General features: G+C 36.7%; 1 protein-coding gene across 2 annotated transcripts in view; it reads right to left on the bottom strand.

Moving 5' to 3' along the window:
* The window catches only part of b3gntl1 (UDP-GlcNAc:betaGal beta-1,3-N-acetylglucosaminyltransferase-like 1), a 145640-nt gene that overhangs the window by 21154 nt on the left and 106504 nt on the right, over positions 1-17982 (bottom strand). For both annotated transcript variants that reach the window (XM_034040611.3, XM_034040612.3), the window contains one exon: positions 16782-16906. In XM_034040611.3, coding sequence (XP_033896502.2) covers positions 16782-16906 — 125 coding nt within the window. The remainder of the gene's footprint in view (positions 1-16781; positions 16907-17982) is intronic.

The following is a 17982-nucleotide window of genomic DNA, read 5'->3' as shown; positions in this document are numbered from 1 at the left end:
GTGGACAGGGCCTAAAGTAAATATCCTTAATATTGCTGACAAAGCCAAATATGAGGCTTATTGCTGCCACATAGAGGACTGGAGTGTACCTTAATCAATGCTGTTACATTACAGAACAGTATTTTATTGTCATTGCTGCAGTGTAATAGATTACAATGAATCTGCATCCCTTTCCATTCTGTGCGCCCGTGAACGCAAGACCATTTTTTTTTTTTGCGTTAAAGCGACCTCTGCACTGTTGAAGAATAGGGTCCTTTACACCCTCACACCAAACAAAATGCACACAACTGCCAACCCACACCAGTGCCAGAGGCAAACATTTCAACAAGTGGCTTTTTCCACGACACAGGAATGAAGATAATTTGGCTGAAAACTTTAAGTATAAGTCAATACGATGCAAATTCCTCACCAGTGTGAGAGAAAGAGTTAATCTGTCGACCAGGTTTTATTTAATCATTTAATTCTTTGTTTTTTATATGTGCGAGAGACTCTGCTTCTATCGGGTTCTTTTTCCAGCACTTTATTGACCCAGACACACACAGGACTTGTTTTCAAAGCACGGTTGCTCTGTTATTTTATTTTTAAACAAAAGAAACAAATGGAAAACAAAACCTAACTCAGTTCGGAGTACTGACTAAACACTTTTTCTTCTTTTAACCTGACTCAGCAACCGGGCAGCTACTCTGCTTACCGGTAATAAAAAGAACATCCGTTACATAAAACAAACATATTAAACAAAAAGGTTTTCCACACTACCTTTTTCGGCTGTACACACTCACAACCAGGCTTTCCACTCTGCAGCCCAGAATGCATAAACTGTGGGGTTTTTATACCCTACTAAATCATGCAATTGGCTGATTAGGCCAATTGCCAAAATAATTAAACAATTCACATAATTAAGCAGAAAATCATCACAGTTAAGGCTTTTCAGCCTGAGGCCTTCTGGGGAATGCAGTCCTGTGCTCCACAAGACTGCACTCTATTTGCTCCTTGTTTCACATATGTTAATAGGCATGCTTTGGACAGGTTTATTACCTGGTTCAATATACCAGCTGTATCTTTTCAAAGACCCTCTTTTACCTCGGTACTCTACATGAACTGACTGAAACACAAAGGGCAATCACTGTTCAAAGCCAATGCCATCTGCAATGCCATGTTAGACCTGCCTTCTCCATAACGTGCAAATTCTTCTGTCTGCTAAAAAGCTTGATCATCTGGTCATTGTATAAGTCAGTGGGTGTACAGACTTTACAGTTGGCATGAAACTAGATGGGCTTGCTTTAATCTTTCTTGATGTCTCTGTCTAAAAGCTGCAGACCGGACTGCACTTGGCAATAGCCAGGCCCGCTGTTGGCTCAGTGGTGATCTCAGAAGCCTTGTGACAGTGTTTCCTTCTATAGTGGAGCCAACCTGTCCCTCCGTTCCAAGGACAACACACTTCTAGCTTGGAACTTATCATTCTTGGAATTTTAAAACCCCAGTCCTGCTGCTAAGGTTATGAACCAAACTCAATTCAAAGACATGACACAGAGATGCAACTTCTGGTCATTATAACCAAGGGGAAGCTGCCTTTGAGCTTTAGTGTTTGTGGGTAGAAAAGAAAAGGCAAACATGTCCATGCTTGGATGTTTTAAAAAGTCAAAATTACATTATATAATATATATATTAGATCGGCACGGGTACCCGAAAACCCGGGTACCCATCGGGTTTTAAACTACCCAATGCTACCCGGGTCTCTTTTTACTTCCCGGGTTTCGATTTATTAATTTGAGAATTTAAAGAAAATGTAGAAAATATGACAATACAGTTGAGAACGCGGGTCTCCAGGATATCAGTGTTTTACAGAAAACAATAACACACAGCGAGCGGAAAGTACACCTCAATAATAACTGTGGCGACTATTCTTCTCAGGAACTAAATCGGAAACAAAACAACATAACATCCTGTTGGTTTTATGTCAGTGATAACTCTGTGATCCATTAATAATAACCGTGTGGCTTCCAATACGGAATGCTTTATCTACAGTGATTGTGACCAAAAAGATCAAATAAGTAGCCTTTATTTAAAAATAAATAAGCAAATAAATAAAATAAAAATAATATAATGTGGAGCACATTAAGTAAGTGTGCTTCCTCCTTTGAATTAAATATTTTCTTGGCAGAGTTTGCAAATTCCATTTTCTCCCGCTTGGTAAAGAAATTCCACCCAAGGCTTTGCTTGGATGCCATCGTTATCTATTCACAAGACTTTTAGTGATGACCACTGCTAACCAAACAGACGCACATGTCTCTTTTGTGCTGTCAAAACCCAGCTGGCTCAATTTCCGGTAGTTCATGTGACAGTCCATACGTAATAGCGGTGCTGTACTGGCTCTCACTAAAAGCCTGGTGTTTCGAGTCTGACGTCAAAATTTTAGGCGTGGTTAGAAAAAAAAACACAACAAGGAAGATCACCGGTTATGCGCACTGAAGCGATTTGACAAGCGCGCCACATTCAAAACTAATGCAGTTACTCATCAGGTTTGCCATTTGCGTTTTGTACATTTGTTTGCTTAAATATGAATAGGGTGACCAGATTTTCAAAGCTCAAAACCGGGACACATTGTTAAATAATTGATAAGACTAATTAAACCTGTTAAATATTGGCTATCTAATGGGTATTTAAATAGCCATCCTCTCACTCTTAGTATTATCTTTTTTTTTTCTTTTTTTTTAAGTAGCTAGCTAATTTCAGTACATATAATGTGTATAATGTGTATAATTAGTAATAAGCAGCCATATTGTGTTATACGTATTGTAGACTTTTATATTTAGTTGATTATTAATAATAATAATAATAATAATAATAATAATAATAATAATAATAATAATAATAATAATTCGGATGCTTGCAACCTCTAGCTGCTCTGGCTGGGCTAAATCCTGTCAGAACTGAACTGCTACAAAATTACACACAATTGAAGATTCATATTGAATATAAACTGAATGAAAACACACAGCGCACTAAGGAATAAGCACATACGCCTGTGTTAATCACTTTATAAAAATAATGGTCTCGATTACCCTAGTGCCTTGTTTTTTATATTATATTTTGTTTTCACTGCAGATGCCATAAACTAAAAGTGGTTGTTTAAGTTACTTTGAAAACATGAAGTGGTTGAAAACCAGGACTTTTTAAAGATTTCGAGCAAAATGTCGAGACACCGGGACCTTTGATGGAAAACCGGGACTGTCCCGACTAAAGTGGGAAGTCTGGTCACCCTAACTATGAACTACCACACCACTCGAACGTTTGGATTTACTTACTCATTAATACTATATTTATTATCAATAACGAGTCTTAACAAATCTCTCGTGGTATTTTACAGTATTAGTTTGCATATCTTATATCATTTCACTAGCTATGTAAAATGCAAGTAATAGAGCGGTGGCACTTCATAAATTTTTGGTGCATGTTGAAACAATGTAATATAATGTTGATGTAGCTGCATGGTGAATAAACTAAGCAATCAGAACAATTGCTTGGTGCCAGTATTAATATAAAAAAATACATTTATTTATTTTCACAAAACTGATTAACAGGTATTAATAAGGTGAGTTTATCTTATACAAGGCTGTATATCTCTACTCTGGATCCAAACACATCGTGTTATGAAGGACTATGCTTCTGTAGCTGTACCCTGGACCTAAACACCGGGCTCAAATGCCAGGTATTTCATGTTATAAAGGACTATGCTCGTGTAGCTGTACCCTGGACCCAAACGGCTCTCACTAAAAGCCCGGTGTTTTGAGTCTGATGACAACATTTTAGGAGTGGTTAGCAGAAGAAAAAGGTCACCAGTCCTGCGCACTGAAGGGATTTGGAAATGACAAGTGTGCCACATTTCAAACCTACCTAATACAGTTAAGTTGTTCGTCAGGTTTGCCATCTGCAATAGCCGTTTTGTGCACTTGTTTGATTATGTATGAACTACCGCACCACTCCAAAGTTTGTATTTTATTTAATTAGTCATACTATATTTATCATCAATAACGAGTCTCAACAAAAGTCTTGTGGTATTTCACAATATTAGTTTGCATTGCATTTTCCTTTTACAGTATTATTTAGCTATATAGTACAGCTATATTATTAAATTTCCTGATGTAAAATGCAAGTAATAAAGCAGTGCTACTTCATCAATTTTTTGGTGCGCATTAAAACAATGTAGGCTAATTTATGAAGTCTGGTATTTCATGTTATAAAGGACTATGCATGTGTTGCTCTGCCCTTAAACACCTTCAATCTTGAGGTAAAAGCTCTTCAAGGGGTTCTTCATTGCTTCTACACCATTGTATGTGGTGACTGACACATTGAAGCATATGCTCTGCAGTCTACATCACCTCGGAGAAGTAACAGCTGGTTACTAATTTGAAAAAATACAGGAGTTGTTAAATAACAAAATCCAAAAATGCTTTTATGAAAAAAGTTAATATTATGAAGCATAATTATAAATATTAATTATTGTTTAATTAGGAAAAAGAAATGTATAATAGCTTACAACCACATGTGTTGCCATATGATGTGATCAACTACTAAATTCTTAATTTCAGTATGCAATTATATTTGATCTAAAAAATCTGAAAATAAATGATAAAACATGGTTTGTCAAGCAATGAAGTGTAACAATGATGTATGTCTGGCTAAGACTCAAAGAACATGACATTATAACATCACATAATAAATACAGGTTATGAAGTCATGTACTGTATATTATGTATCTTAGCTCCTTTATGTCAAGCCATCTGCTTTCTACATAGTTCCTAACTCTTGCCTTAGATTTGTACAGACTACTAACCCTCAGACTCTGAACCTCCCTAGTTCAAGCTTCTTGATTGTGAGCAGACTGTAAGGATTTCTGCCTATGTAGTTCTCTTACCTTGCAGCTCATCAGCTTGGCACGTGGCCCCAAATGCACCCATGTCGGAGTAACTGGCTTTTCATACCTCAGAGTGCAGCTGTGACCTCGGGACAGAGAACACTTTTGTTTTCGCATAAATTGTTTCTGCTTAATAACCTGTTTTGAGCTTATATACAAACCACAATCAAACCAACTGAAACTGGTTCTAAAACTATTACTTTTGTTAAAAGTGACTATAAAAGTGCTATAACTTTAGGTAAGTATCACAGATCGCATAATAATACACTATACTACAGGAACACGTAGGCTTTTTCTGATAAACACGCATCTTTTGTGGGGTAATGTACACGCTGTTCCAGTTAAATTGCACAAGCCCTTATTGTTCCACCAGCCTTTGTTCCTGTTCCATTATACTCCCATTTAAATGGTAAAGAAATCATTGAAACTGTTCGTAAACATTGTGTGATTTCCATGTGTTTAATGTAAGCTCTGAATCAATGCAGGGTTAATAAAGGGTTGTTTTTCGACCTTGTGATGCGCGGGTATAGCGCTTTACTGCCTGCGAGAATTGAGCAAAACTCATAGCATTGTTCTCAAATGTAACCTTTAATGTGCTTTGTCTCATGCTAGAGAACTAAGACCAAATTTGGTCAAGGAAATTACATCATCTAGCTGTATATCTGTGCTGTACAAAGTAATTTATTTCCTCAGAAACTAACATCTCCACTGATGCAGCTCAGACATTACACCTTCTGAGGCCTACCATAGGCTGTATGTATTCTTTGATTTGCTTTGTTCCTGTTTGCATTTTGATTCCTGAATAAACGATTTTGGATTGACTTTACCTGAAGAAGATTAATTACTTTTGAGAAGAAATCGAACCTCTTACAAGACGCAATCTTACAGAGGTGACCAAGCAGTTAACTTTGTTCAGCAATGGACAGCTGGTTCTTACCTGCAATAATTAACTTTACCAATGACTGTCAGTTAATCTTTTTTGAAATGGTGAAAATACAACTTGTTATTCATCTGCCTTTGTATTTCTAAAATAGTAAGGTTAGGTAATAGTAAGGTGTGAATGAAATTGCGAACCATGAGTTTTCAAACCATTTTTTGGTTTACATGCAGTCAGGCTCACGTGCCATCCTTGTGAGAATGTTTGGGTCCAGGGTTGAGCAACACACGCATAGTCCTTTACTTGGCCGTAACTTGGGAAACTAACCAATGAGAAGCGAACACATGTGGCGTGTAGTTTAAAGACCCCAGCTGTCAAATTTGTATACAGATCACAGTAATATTACGAAGAAATGGCAAACAGATGGACAAAATTGCATTAATTAAAAAATGTAAATCCAGGTTAATCTATTCAATACACTATTTTATGTCAACAAGAAAACTTTACATTTTTGAACTCACGCGCTAGCACGGTGTTATTTCCTAATGTCATTACACTGAGGTTTCTAACGGTCTGACTACATTAAGTTTAACTTTTCCTATTAAACTGAAATAGTAAACTTAAAACGGTACAGCAAAACGACTTTTGTGCTTTTTAAAAACACACACATATATTATATATATATATACACACACAAAAACAATGTTACCTTGTGCAAATAAACATAGACATCAATAAAAATGTAATAATTTACCAAGCACGCTTTACATAATTATAATTATAAATTAGAATTAGTACACCAAATTAATCACAATATATTTCTCATTTAAAATTATTTTGGGTGTTTAAATATTGCACAGGCTCAGATCTCGATTTGTATTTCTTTACTGAAAGTTTATCAATTTTCCAAAAATTTGAGGCAATGTTTTATTAAACATTTTTAAACTTACCATAACAGGCATGATCGTAATATAATGCCTACAACACAATAACACAATGTATTCCTAATAAAGTTGAGTTCTTACCTGTAAACAGGGACACGTTTAAAGTTTGGAACTCACTGTCTGTAGTCTGTAAATAGCTGTTTGTTATAATCATTAAAAGGATAACGTAATTTGTCAACACCTAATACATACCGGTTAGTAATTGTTATGCACATCTCTGTGATTTATTTGTGTATTAGGGGCAACTGAGTAAAATAATTCAAAAATATTTTTGCTGACCAAAAAAAAAAAAAAAAATTAAAACAAAGCTTTAAAAAAATATGAAGTTAATTATTTATTTAGAATTGGTTGCGTTTTTCAACACATAGGTATTTGGTTCGTTTAGCAATGTGTGTTTAAATTGTATCAAAGTGGTGTTTTTTTTATATTTTTTTTAATGAACATTAATATTATAATAAGGCCTAATCTGCAATACGATGTGATGCAAACATGTAGCGAGGGAGCACTGTATATATATATATATATATATATATATATAATAAACAGCTATTTACAGACTACAGACAGTTCCAAACTTTAAACGTGTTTAAGATTTCATACAGGAAATAGACCTATAAAACCTGCACGATATTATATTGCAGTTCAAAAAAATGTTACGCACAATTAATAGTCATATTTTTTGTTTTACTTTTGCCTAAAATACTGTAATAAACACTCAGTCAGGCACCGCTTGTAATGCAGCTGGTTGAAAACAAGTTAAAAGTTATCACAAAAATAGCAACAGCAATCTGTTGCACAACTAAACAACTAACAGATTTCACAATAAAGTACCCTAGTTGACTCAAAACAAATATGTTACTGTAAAAGGTTAGTGATTTATTACAGTATTTTGAGCACAAAAACATTCTAATGATATGATTCCTTATCTAAGACAGTTCAAAGACTGATGTTTCAGATGGTTTGTAGGAAATTGGACTGCATTTCATTAAAGTCTTATACCTGAAGCCTCACTACATCTTGGATTCTGATCTCATCAAATATCAAAACTTAAAAACTACAAAACTCTAACAAACACCAGGTGCTACAGTGTTTGCATTTGTTTTATTTGCTCAGTTCTGAGCACCCATGTCACTGGGCCAACCTGTGACCTCAGCTAACAAGATGATCATCATTAGCATAATAGCAAACTGAAGACTTCACCAAAATAGATGGTTCACAAATGGTAACATGCAAGTTAAAAAACTGCCTTAAGCATTTCCTGCATAGAAACAGCCAAGAGCTCTCAAAAGCCATTACCAACTACATATAAACCATCTTGGATTGGGGTCTTGTCAGAAGTTTGAAACCAAAGGTTTTGGTGGCTTAATAAAGGAACTTTCCTCAATGGTCAGCCTTCAATTTACACCCCAGAATGATGTTAGAGAAGATCTGTTTTTGGTTAACATGTCCAGTTCAAACACAGAGACGTAAAAACTAAACTGCATTCATAGAGCACATCTTCAGATAAATTCAAAGTTATGCTGACCAAAAAAAAAACAATGGTAAAGAAAAACGCTGTAGACAAACAAGGCATTTGCTTTTTCTATGAAGGACATTAATTATGTGACGGCCTTCAAAAAAGGCATTATTAACATTTGTATTTAAATTGTTTCTCCTAAATATCGAATATTTTCAAAATTGAAACTGAAGACACCATTTTGATTTGCCCACAGTAAACATGTTACGCATGCTGCCAATGATACTGATCATTTTTGTTTCAAACTACATATGATGTTTTTGGCCATGGAGATGCCAGACCTTGATTAGTAGATAATGTTGTTATGTGCACTGCTTGCAACTGTAGCATAGATCCCTGGGACCCAGCTGTATAACAACCATGTGTGTTTAAAAATCCATTAGAACCTGACCTGACACTGCAAAGAAGACCCTGCTCTTTCACAATGCACATTGTCTTGTTAACAGTTCCAGGAGAATGAAATTACTATTCTATGAGAATTGAGTTTGCTGCTCCCATTTGGTAGGAAACCTTTTCCAGCAACTGTCCTGACTCATTAGCATGCCATTGTCTTACATAAACCTTTGTTATAAACGCTATACAACATTTGGCCTCTGTCTCACTGCAATAAAAACATCTATATTAAAAATATATATAATTTGTGAAATACAAAAAATAAAACTTGTGCAATATTGGAATATTACTGCACGATCAGTGAAATAAACTTTTGAGTCTCTTCCAAAGACAGAACCAATTAGATTATGGGGTGTACCATACAACAGTCATTATTAGGAGGCGTTTGCGGTTTAACAAAAGGCTTTTAAAAAATGTCTTTGATCTTCTGGCAAGAACACTTTTTTTTCTGCAGCTGGCACATTTTTTTAATTCAGTAACACCGTTTGCAGTGCCCATGAAACTTGAACAGCAGAGGTTTCATCATGAGCTACCCACCCTTTGTCAGGACTGGCTTGAAAACAGGGACCCACACTCAGTGATCTCTTAACTGTGCTATCTCTCTGGAGCTTGTCAAAAAAGGCAACTATTATCCTGTCTCTCATCTCTTCACTCAGGATATGTTATTTCCACCACAGCTGCTTAATAGCATTATTTTAAATGGATTGAAAGTTATCATGATTATTATTATTAACAAAATACTACTATTATTTATAAACTACTGTTGAAGAAGAAGAGGAACCCACTATCTAAATATCAAAGTTATTATAAAATACTAATAATTAAGGCTAGCAAGAAATCATGCTTACTTAACAGTCATCACGTTATTTTTCTTTTTCTTTCAACATATTCCATTGCAGAGCCTCTTCTTTCAGAAATGTGTAAAGATGAAATGTAAGTCAAGGAAATGGGAAACTTTAATCAGTGTTTAATACATGAAACGTTACATGTAAGCACTTCACATCTGGCACATGCAAACTGAGATGAGGTGAAGAGTCCTTGATGCAGGGGTTCCATCTGATTCCCAGCTGCCATACCCAGTCATGCAATCACTCATAGTTCAGCCAAAGCCTTCCTATGTGTTATGACAACTGTACGAAATAACGATAAGATTCAATTAGATCGATTACAACTGTTTGAATTTTCCAGCATGCGTTTGTCTTAGGGTTACTGATAGTGCCACAGATTTCTAATTAATCCCCACTGTGAATGATGTCGATGTGGAGGAAGAAAGTAGAACTGCAAGTTTCCTGCAGGCCAAGAACTACAGTACACATAACGATGGTCCTTGGGAAAGGAGTGGGGCAGTTTGTTGGTCCAGTTGGGATAGCTTTTTTATCATAATATGGGGGTTTATCTAATAACACAATACTCCCCTAATCGAGGTGCCTTTGCACAGTTTGCTTTGAATTATCAAATGGTAACACAATACTTTTAAATATAACACTACAATTATGCTGACAATCAGTGATCGTTATGAATTCCAGGCAGTGTACAACCCAGTTAAAACAGGAACATCTCTTTACTGCAGTGGGGATGGGTAAATAAGAAATCACTTTAATGCTTGTACACCGGCCTCGAGGGCTCTCTAGTCTTGTCTCACAGGGGCTGTTTTAACTGAACCTCAACTGGCTCCTAATTGCAGCAATTACTTTAGTGCAAGCAGTCTGTTAACTGCACTCCAGGTTCAAGCTTTCGATGTCCTGAGGAAAGAGAAACCATATCTCACAGAGTACATCTGTCCAAGTCACTGCTAATTACACTGTTACACTGGATCTATTGACAGGGTGTTCCACTTTGGAATGCTCATGACTCCGTTCTCAGTGATAAAACTTGTCCGAGAAGCAGAGCATCTTTGAGATATTAAGCCAATGTCCAATGTACCCCCAATGTTGTTAAATAACTTAATGTAGTCCTAATAGCACATTGCTGTGCACAGAGTACTGGCAAAATAGTCCAATTACTGTAATCTGTAACTATAGTTTAACAAACACATTTCTTGATTTTTTTGTATGTTATTGCTTGATTGTATGTGCTGTGATAAAATATGGAGAGACCATTTGATTTTCATTTTCAACAGTTTGTTTTACCTTAACCTAGTTGTTTATTATTTCCATGACCTGTGCACTGTTCCTTAGACAACTAGCTTCCTTGGGTCTAGGCCAAGTACTACTGTCAAGAAAGATCTAGGCTTCCTATTGGTTTGTATATGTGGGTCCTGGACACTACTCGGAACTACTGTACAGTTTTGGCCAAGTTTTGCATCACCTAGAATTTTAGGACTGACACGTTACTTAAAAAAACAAAAACTATAAGGCTTTTATTTAACATCATGCAATCTAAGAAAGTAATAAATGATATTGCAAAAGTCTACCGGAAACCATAATAGTAGTACAGTATTTCATTTCAGATTTCGAAATGTCACATTTTATGGAAAACTACAAAGCGGTATGTAATTCAATATGTTAATGTAACATGATTCAGCAGGTTTCATTCGAATTTATGAAGCAAAATTAGGTAATTCTATAGGGTGATGCAAAATTTTTGGCCATAGCTGTATGGTGTAGGGGCTAAGGCTAAATATATGGATATACTGATAGTAGTTTAGCCACACCCACAATATTCATGGGAAGAGTTTTGAAACAGGATATTAAACTTGCCAAAACATGTTACAATTATCCAATTAGCATACCGAATATATACAGTACCTGTCAGTTGGGCTTAGCCTCATAATGAGTATTATAAAAGCAAAGTTAAGTTTCAGTACATTTTTTTTTTAGAACAAACACATTTGATTCTTTCCTGAACATAAGGCTAGTTATTGGTAACTTGGTTGAAGTCTGGCCCTTAGGATGAGTTCCCTTATTACACCCATGCCATTACCACAGTTCCCTGGAAGTCTTCCAGCTAAATGCCAAGATCCCATTACAAAGTGGTTTGTCTGTGGGCTGCAATGGCTTGTGAGAGCCCTACTGGTTAAGAAGAGAACACAGCCACCCCTTCTAAAGTCTCTTATCAGTGTGCAACGTCTAAGTCGGACAGACTTAAAGCAGTTATTGCCAATTAGCAAAAGCAAACTTTTTCTACATTTCTTTGCTAACGCTACATTTGGCAAAGCACTTGGTCCCAGTCTTTATTATGTTTTGATGAGGCCAATGTTGCTGCTAGTCTTCATGTTTTCTTTGTAAAACAGCATTAAATAAAGCCTTATCAATTTACGAATACTGAGAAAAGTTCCTTTGACGTACTTGTATTATTTTGTCAAAACATCCCCAAAAAACATTACAAATATTTCCAAACTAAATATAAAAATGATTCCACTAATATAATAATGAATAACCTGCATAATGAAGTTCCTGCCAGACACAATTGCTAGAAAAAACAATACTAAATGTTAGCAAGCACAATTAAAGCAACCTGATGCTGGTCATCTTCGTCTGTCTGTCTGCATGGTGAACACTGCCTTGAATATGTAGTCTACACTATTTCTTTCCAGCTTCTAATAAAATGTATCAATATTGTTCTATTTCATTCCTGGACCAATGTGGTAACATTTCCATTACAATATCCTCCACAATTTTTTTTTAAATCACAAACTCCTAACCTCCTCTAGATCTTTCACATTGAATTTGGGTATAATTATACAACATAATTCAGAGGACAATAGTATGTCCATGCTTCACTTAGCTAATTGGTCACCCGAAAATAAAAACAGCCAATATACACACGAGCCATACTCATAACCAATCATGTATAATTTTAGGCCAAACAGGCCCTACCTTAAAAAGTGTAGATGTTAAAAGATGTAGAAAACAAGACAGAAATAGCTTCTTGGGGAAAAAAAGATGAAGAAACTTGATGTGTGATAACCAACAGGAAATGTTGTGATGTCTATGTTTGATGTTCCTGTTATGTTAAGTTTATTTTGAACTTGTGACCATGCACGAAGCACACTGTGTTTCTCTACAGGCATGCTTTGCCTCAACATTAAATCAAACTGAACTCCAAAGACTGCAACTAATTGCCCTTGTCAAGTCTTTAGTATCAAATCTGAGGGTACCCTGCAACTATAAATGTAAATTTGGTGCTTAAGTTTAGCAGACATCCCTGTATTACAGGTCCTTTATTTTCAAATCTAATTATGGGGAGAGAAACATTATCTTTCTGCATCTCTTTCCTGAGTTCGTGAAGGGTTTTTGGTAACAAATTAATGGTTAAGGCCCTTATAAAAGTTTCCCATAGGAAAAGTGTTTTTTTCTGTACTGTGAGCTGCATTCAGGTGCTGTTCTTCTCTTCAAGCAAAATGATCATTTAAAGTGCCATCTAGAGCACAGCTGTGTTTGTCCAGAAATACAAAAGTATCTGTTCACTAGATGGCGCTGGCTCTCACTTTTTCTTGATCTGCCACAATATATGTGTAATTACAAAAAGAACCATAGAATGATTCATCATTATAAAAAAAAGAAAAGGAGACAGTACATAAATAAATAAATACAACTTTAGAAATGTAATTTGAAGCTCTTTACTATTAAAGGTGTTGCCCGATATTTTCTGGTATTTTGTTATACGACATTGACATTGTATTAGAAAACTTCTAGCTGACATTTTGCATTACGTGTAATAGCCCATACATTTATAATGTATGAGACACCTTTAAAAAGTTATAAACAAAAGGATAGTAAAAAAAATAAAGATCACGGATGCTGTGATTTAAACTCCTGTTTTTCAGCATCCCAGCCCTCTCCTAACCACTAGGCTACGCTGCATACTGAAGGCTGGAAATGGTGGCTTATTCGAATTGTTGTCATAACAGACTGTCACACCTGGACACATTCTCTGTCACTGTGACTGAGTGATGCAGAGGAACAGGATTTCTTCCATTGCACTGACCTCACAGGAATGCTCTGCATACTCAGCTTCTAGAAATCCTTATTTAGTTGCTGCTGGGTACTGCATATCTGTCCTCAGGGCCATAATTTAGAATTAAAATATGTAAAAACTAAACAAATAAAAAATTCCATCGTGTCTCAGTAGATGCTGCTGAGACACTTTTTTTCTGTCAGTAACTAATGTAAATAAGAGAGGGCATGTTGTTCCCAAATTCAGTCAGATTAATCTGTCTATGTAAAGAAAGCAAAGAAAACCAATATAATTCATTCCATCAACAACAAAAAAAGGACAAAAAAATGTGAGGTTTAGGTTTCAAGCCAGAAAGAATCTTTGTTTTCCAAACCAGCATTTACTGACATGATTTTCCACTGGTAGACTCCTCCTTGTGAATTACTGTACTTGCTTGAGTAAAAGTCGACCTTGTGTAAAGTCGAGACCCCCATTGTGAGGGCGAGATTCGTATATAATTTTTTTTTTTCCAAAGGATTATGAGCCAATTAACACTAGACCCGTTATACTCATACCTAAAACCACCGCCGGCAGTTATTATCACGGTACATTTTAAACAACATCAATATTAAATGAAAGACTATTGGATACAATCAAAAGTTTTATTCAAGCACATCATATCAAACATCTGCACAGCAGAAATGCCAGATCTAAATGAACAATGAAACATAAAACGGTTTATTTTCTAACTTACCACATATAAGGCACTACTTCAAAAAATGAAAAACTATAATAAAATAAACATTTCAAAAGAAACTAGTGTGTAAACAGGTGTATGTACATGCAAAACTGTATAAACGAAAGTAGTTTTTAATCTAAAACAAAAGTAACATGTTTTTTCTCATGCGTGTGTGTCACTCGCAGCACAGAATCCAGGCTGAGCCAAGAGTATATCACTGCAGAACGAAGGCTCCCACAGCGTAGCTCTCGCAGGGAGCTCACATAGGGTATGTATGCTGTGTGAGAAACTCGTAATTTACGTCCTGCTTCATTCACCCTCTACGCTCCTACCACGTGACCATAAACAGGGTGTTGGAGGGGGAGAACACTGAACATAGTGATTACCCAGTGAGAATTAATTGGTGATCCACGGCCAATACCACGAACCTTAGGTTTAGGGTTAGGTTATTGTTATGAAATAAACTTTGTTTTAGTACCTAAATTCATCACCCTTATCATGTGATTGGGCAGTAGCATATAATGATGACGTCTATTACAAGTTGCTTATGCAACACTATGCTGTGTGAGCTGCCTGTGAGAGCTACTCTGTGCGAGTCTGCGTTCTGCAGCAATATCCCTCTCGGTTGAGCTGCTGCAGCCTGCAGCTGTTTTCTGATCGAAATGTTTCTGCCGAAGCACTGTGGCTAGCTTCAAGATGAAATCTCTCCTACTGATACTTTCCCCGGTGCATTCCTTGTACAAAACGAAAGAATTGATGGCTGCCAGGTCCAGTAGAGACAACAACAGGCTTGTATATAAAAAATAAAATAGCATATTGTAGGTTATATTCAAAATAAAAACATGTATTGTACAAGGCAGGCAAAATGACTGCTCTGGCGGTTCTTGGTAGATGTGATTCTAACTTTTTACTGACTAAATATATGTATTAGATATCCTGATGGCATCTGAGTGGCAGATTTGCAAATATAACAATTTTACAAGCACATCTACCTAGAACCGCCAGGCGCGTCATTTTGACGCACATTACAATACAAGTATTGTTTTTATTTTTGGATAGCCTACAATAGTATTATTTTAGTATACAAGCCCCACCCCACTTCCTTCCTAGCCCACACGGAAGTATCTATTTCAATGGAATGTGGGGAGTGGTGTTGTCTGGCTGTAATTCAATGAAACTGTGTCTGTGTTTTATGTGACAGCTTCTTGATGTAAACAAACCTGGGATTCATTTTTTTATATATAGACAATGTCACAGAATCGTTTTCGCCAAATCTTGAGAAGCATTTTCTCCAGCAACGAGGGCAACAAGTATTTGCCCACAACAATCACAGAAGCACTATGCTACAGGGTCACGCAATAGAAAACGTAACGTTATTATTATTATTATTATTATTATTATTATTATGATGATGATGCCCGATCATGGTGCCGCTGGTCACCGCAATCAGTAAATATAGACTTTTACTATACATTATAGATTGGTTCATATGTTTGCTCGTGTATTAGTCGCCCCCCCCCCCCCCCAACCTCAGGACTGTGTTTTGGGGTTAAATTTCTCGACTTATACTCGAGCAAATACGGTATATCTGTAACAATGTTTCTACTGTCCTTGAATACCTCTAGGTCAAGGAGGGCAAAATCCTTTACTGAAAACATGTCTAGCGAGCATACAGTACAGTGGTTACAACTATTTACAAAGAGTCTGACCAATGAAATGTATTGATTGATTTCACCTCAGAACATATTACTTTCTGTATAAGAAAAACGTCCACCTCAAGTGTTAAAAAATCAAGGTAAAGAATCAAGTTAAACAACATGCAAAAATGTTCTGAAGAGACTAACTAACCTCTTCTGCTACAGAATGATTGTTAATACGCTCACTGAATGCGACTTCATGATGCCATACCCAACTCAAAGAGTCTGCTTCCTATGTAGCTATATAACAAATCATCAACTTAACAGAGGCTAGCAGAGAGCCAGTGACAAGCCAAGCGTTTTAAGAAAATTGTTTGGCTGCTGCTCCTGTAAGGTGATAAAAGAAATTAATTGAATGAATCAGCAGACCGGTGCTATACTGGAACTAGAAAACTGTTTTCTGTCAAGAGACACTATCCTTAATTGGCTATGTCATCCAGGTTTCTAATGACTCCCCTGCAAATCCAGACCTTCTTTGTTGCTAGGGCATTTGTCATACTTTCTTCTGTTGTTCACACCTTGCACAGGCGTCACCCATGCCCTGCCTACTGGCATTTACGCATTCCTATATCCGTTTATCATTCAACTAGCAGTTTGCAGAAGTGGCACAGAGTGAGTGGATAAAGCCATGGGCCAAAACATAGTAATATAGCTGTTGTTAATATTACAGAACCATCATGTATGCCACTTCTAATATATAACTACTGTATATCTGTTGGAGTGCTGAAAATGCATGATAAAATACAGGTTTCCTATTTGGTGCAGGCTCCTCCAGAATAGCGATGGAGCATTCAAACCGCAAAGATAACGAAGGGTTCTTACTCGAGCACAGAGTGGGTTGCTGCCTGGGAGTGATAGCGGTACATCAGGAGGCACTCATCCACGCGGGACACTCCCCCTCCCTTGCGAAGGCTCTCGTAGAAGAACAGCAGGTCTTCTGGGACACCCTGCGGGGAGAGCCATGAGATTAGATCCATGAGGAGCACTGCCTCTCCTGGGACGCTGTGCTGCACACACCCACTCCCCCACCAGCAAGATGATTCATAGGAATCCCATCAAAGCCAAGAAAATAAACTGTTAAGTATCCCAATTATATTTACTTACTTCATGACAAAAGCTAAAGTGGTTGCTGAAAAGGAGAAATGAACTATGGTGTTTCTTCATGCTTTAAAGGCAATCCTCAAATCATCACATACCTAAACCTGTACAGTTTATTTGGTTACAGATGGGGAAAATGTTCAGATTTTCTAGTTCTTTAAGCGTTTTTATTAAAGAATGTCTTGTCAATTATCTTTACTTTGAAATGTTATCATTTCCAATATACTTTAATTACTTTTTTTACATTTTGGGTCAAAAATAATAAAAAGACAGGGTAGACAATCAATACATTTTGCCTACCCATATCTTGCTATGTCTGAATATGGATAGTTTTAGTTTCTTTGTCAGGCACTGGGAAGGTGGGAGAGCTGACTGCTATTTCTACCCGCTCACACAGTTAATTCCAAATTTCATTCAAGAGGCTTCATCATGTCCCTAGAACCCACAGCAGCGTGATCAACCAAGTCATCCTTGTGAGAACAGACTCTATCACCCAGATAAAGCATTCTGAATTCAGGAAAATGAAACAGACTGGACACCTCCCCTCCCTCACATCCATCTTCAAAATCCAAAAAAAGCCTATTGTGTAGAGGAGGAGAAAGCCTTGTAAGCCAGTGCACACACACATTCTATTTTTAGTTTTAGTCTCTTTAAATTAAAATGTGATAAAGAGCAGCACACCCACCTATTTATACCACATCCCAGAGAGGGGTGCCATCACAAACAGAGCTGTCAAAAGCAATATTTTCCTTCTGTTGTTGTACTGGAAGAGAGGACCAACTTAAAATTGGTTTCAGCTCTTGCATTTGCTTTAGGGCCATCCCATGAAATTGGTATATTAAAGATAGGGATCCTGAGAGTCCTCCCTGACTGAATCACACTGCTTTCAGATCTGTATTTGCTTACAGCAGAATATGCACAGAAA

Source organism: Acipenser ruthenus, chromosome 19, assembly GCF_902713425.1.
Source record: "Acipenser ruthenus chromosome 19, fAciRut3.2 maternal haplotype, whole genome shotgun sequence".
Lineage (NCBI taxonomy): Eukaryota > Metazoa > Chordata > Actinopteri > Acipenseriformes > Acipenseridae > Acipenser > Acipenser ruthenus.
The sequence above is the reverse complement of the archived record's forward strand: the minus strand, read 5'-3'. Positions and strand labels throughout refer to the sequence as shown.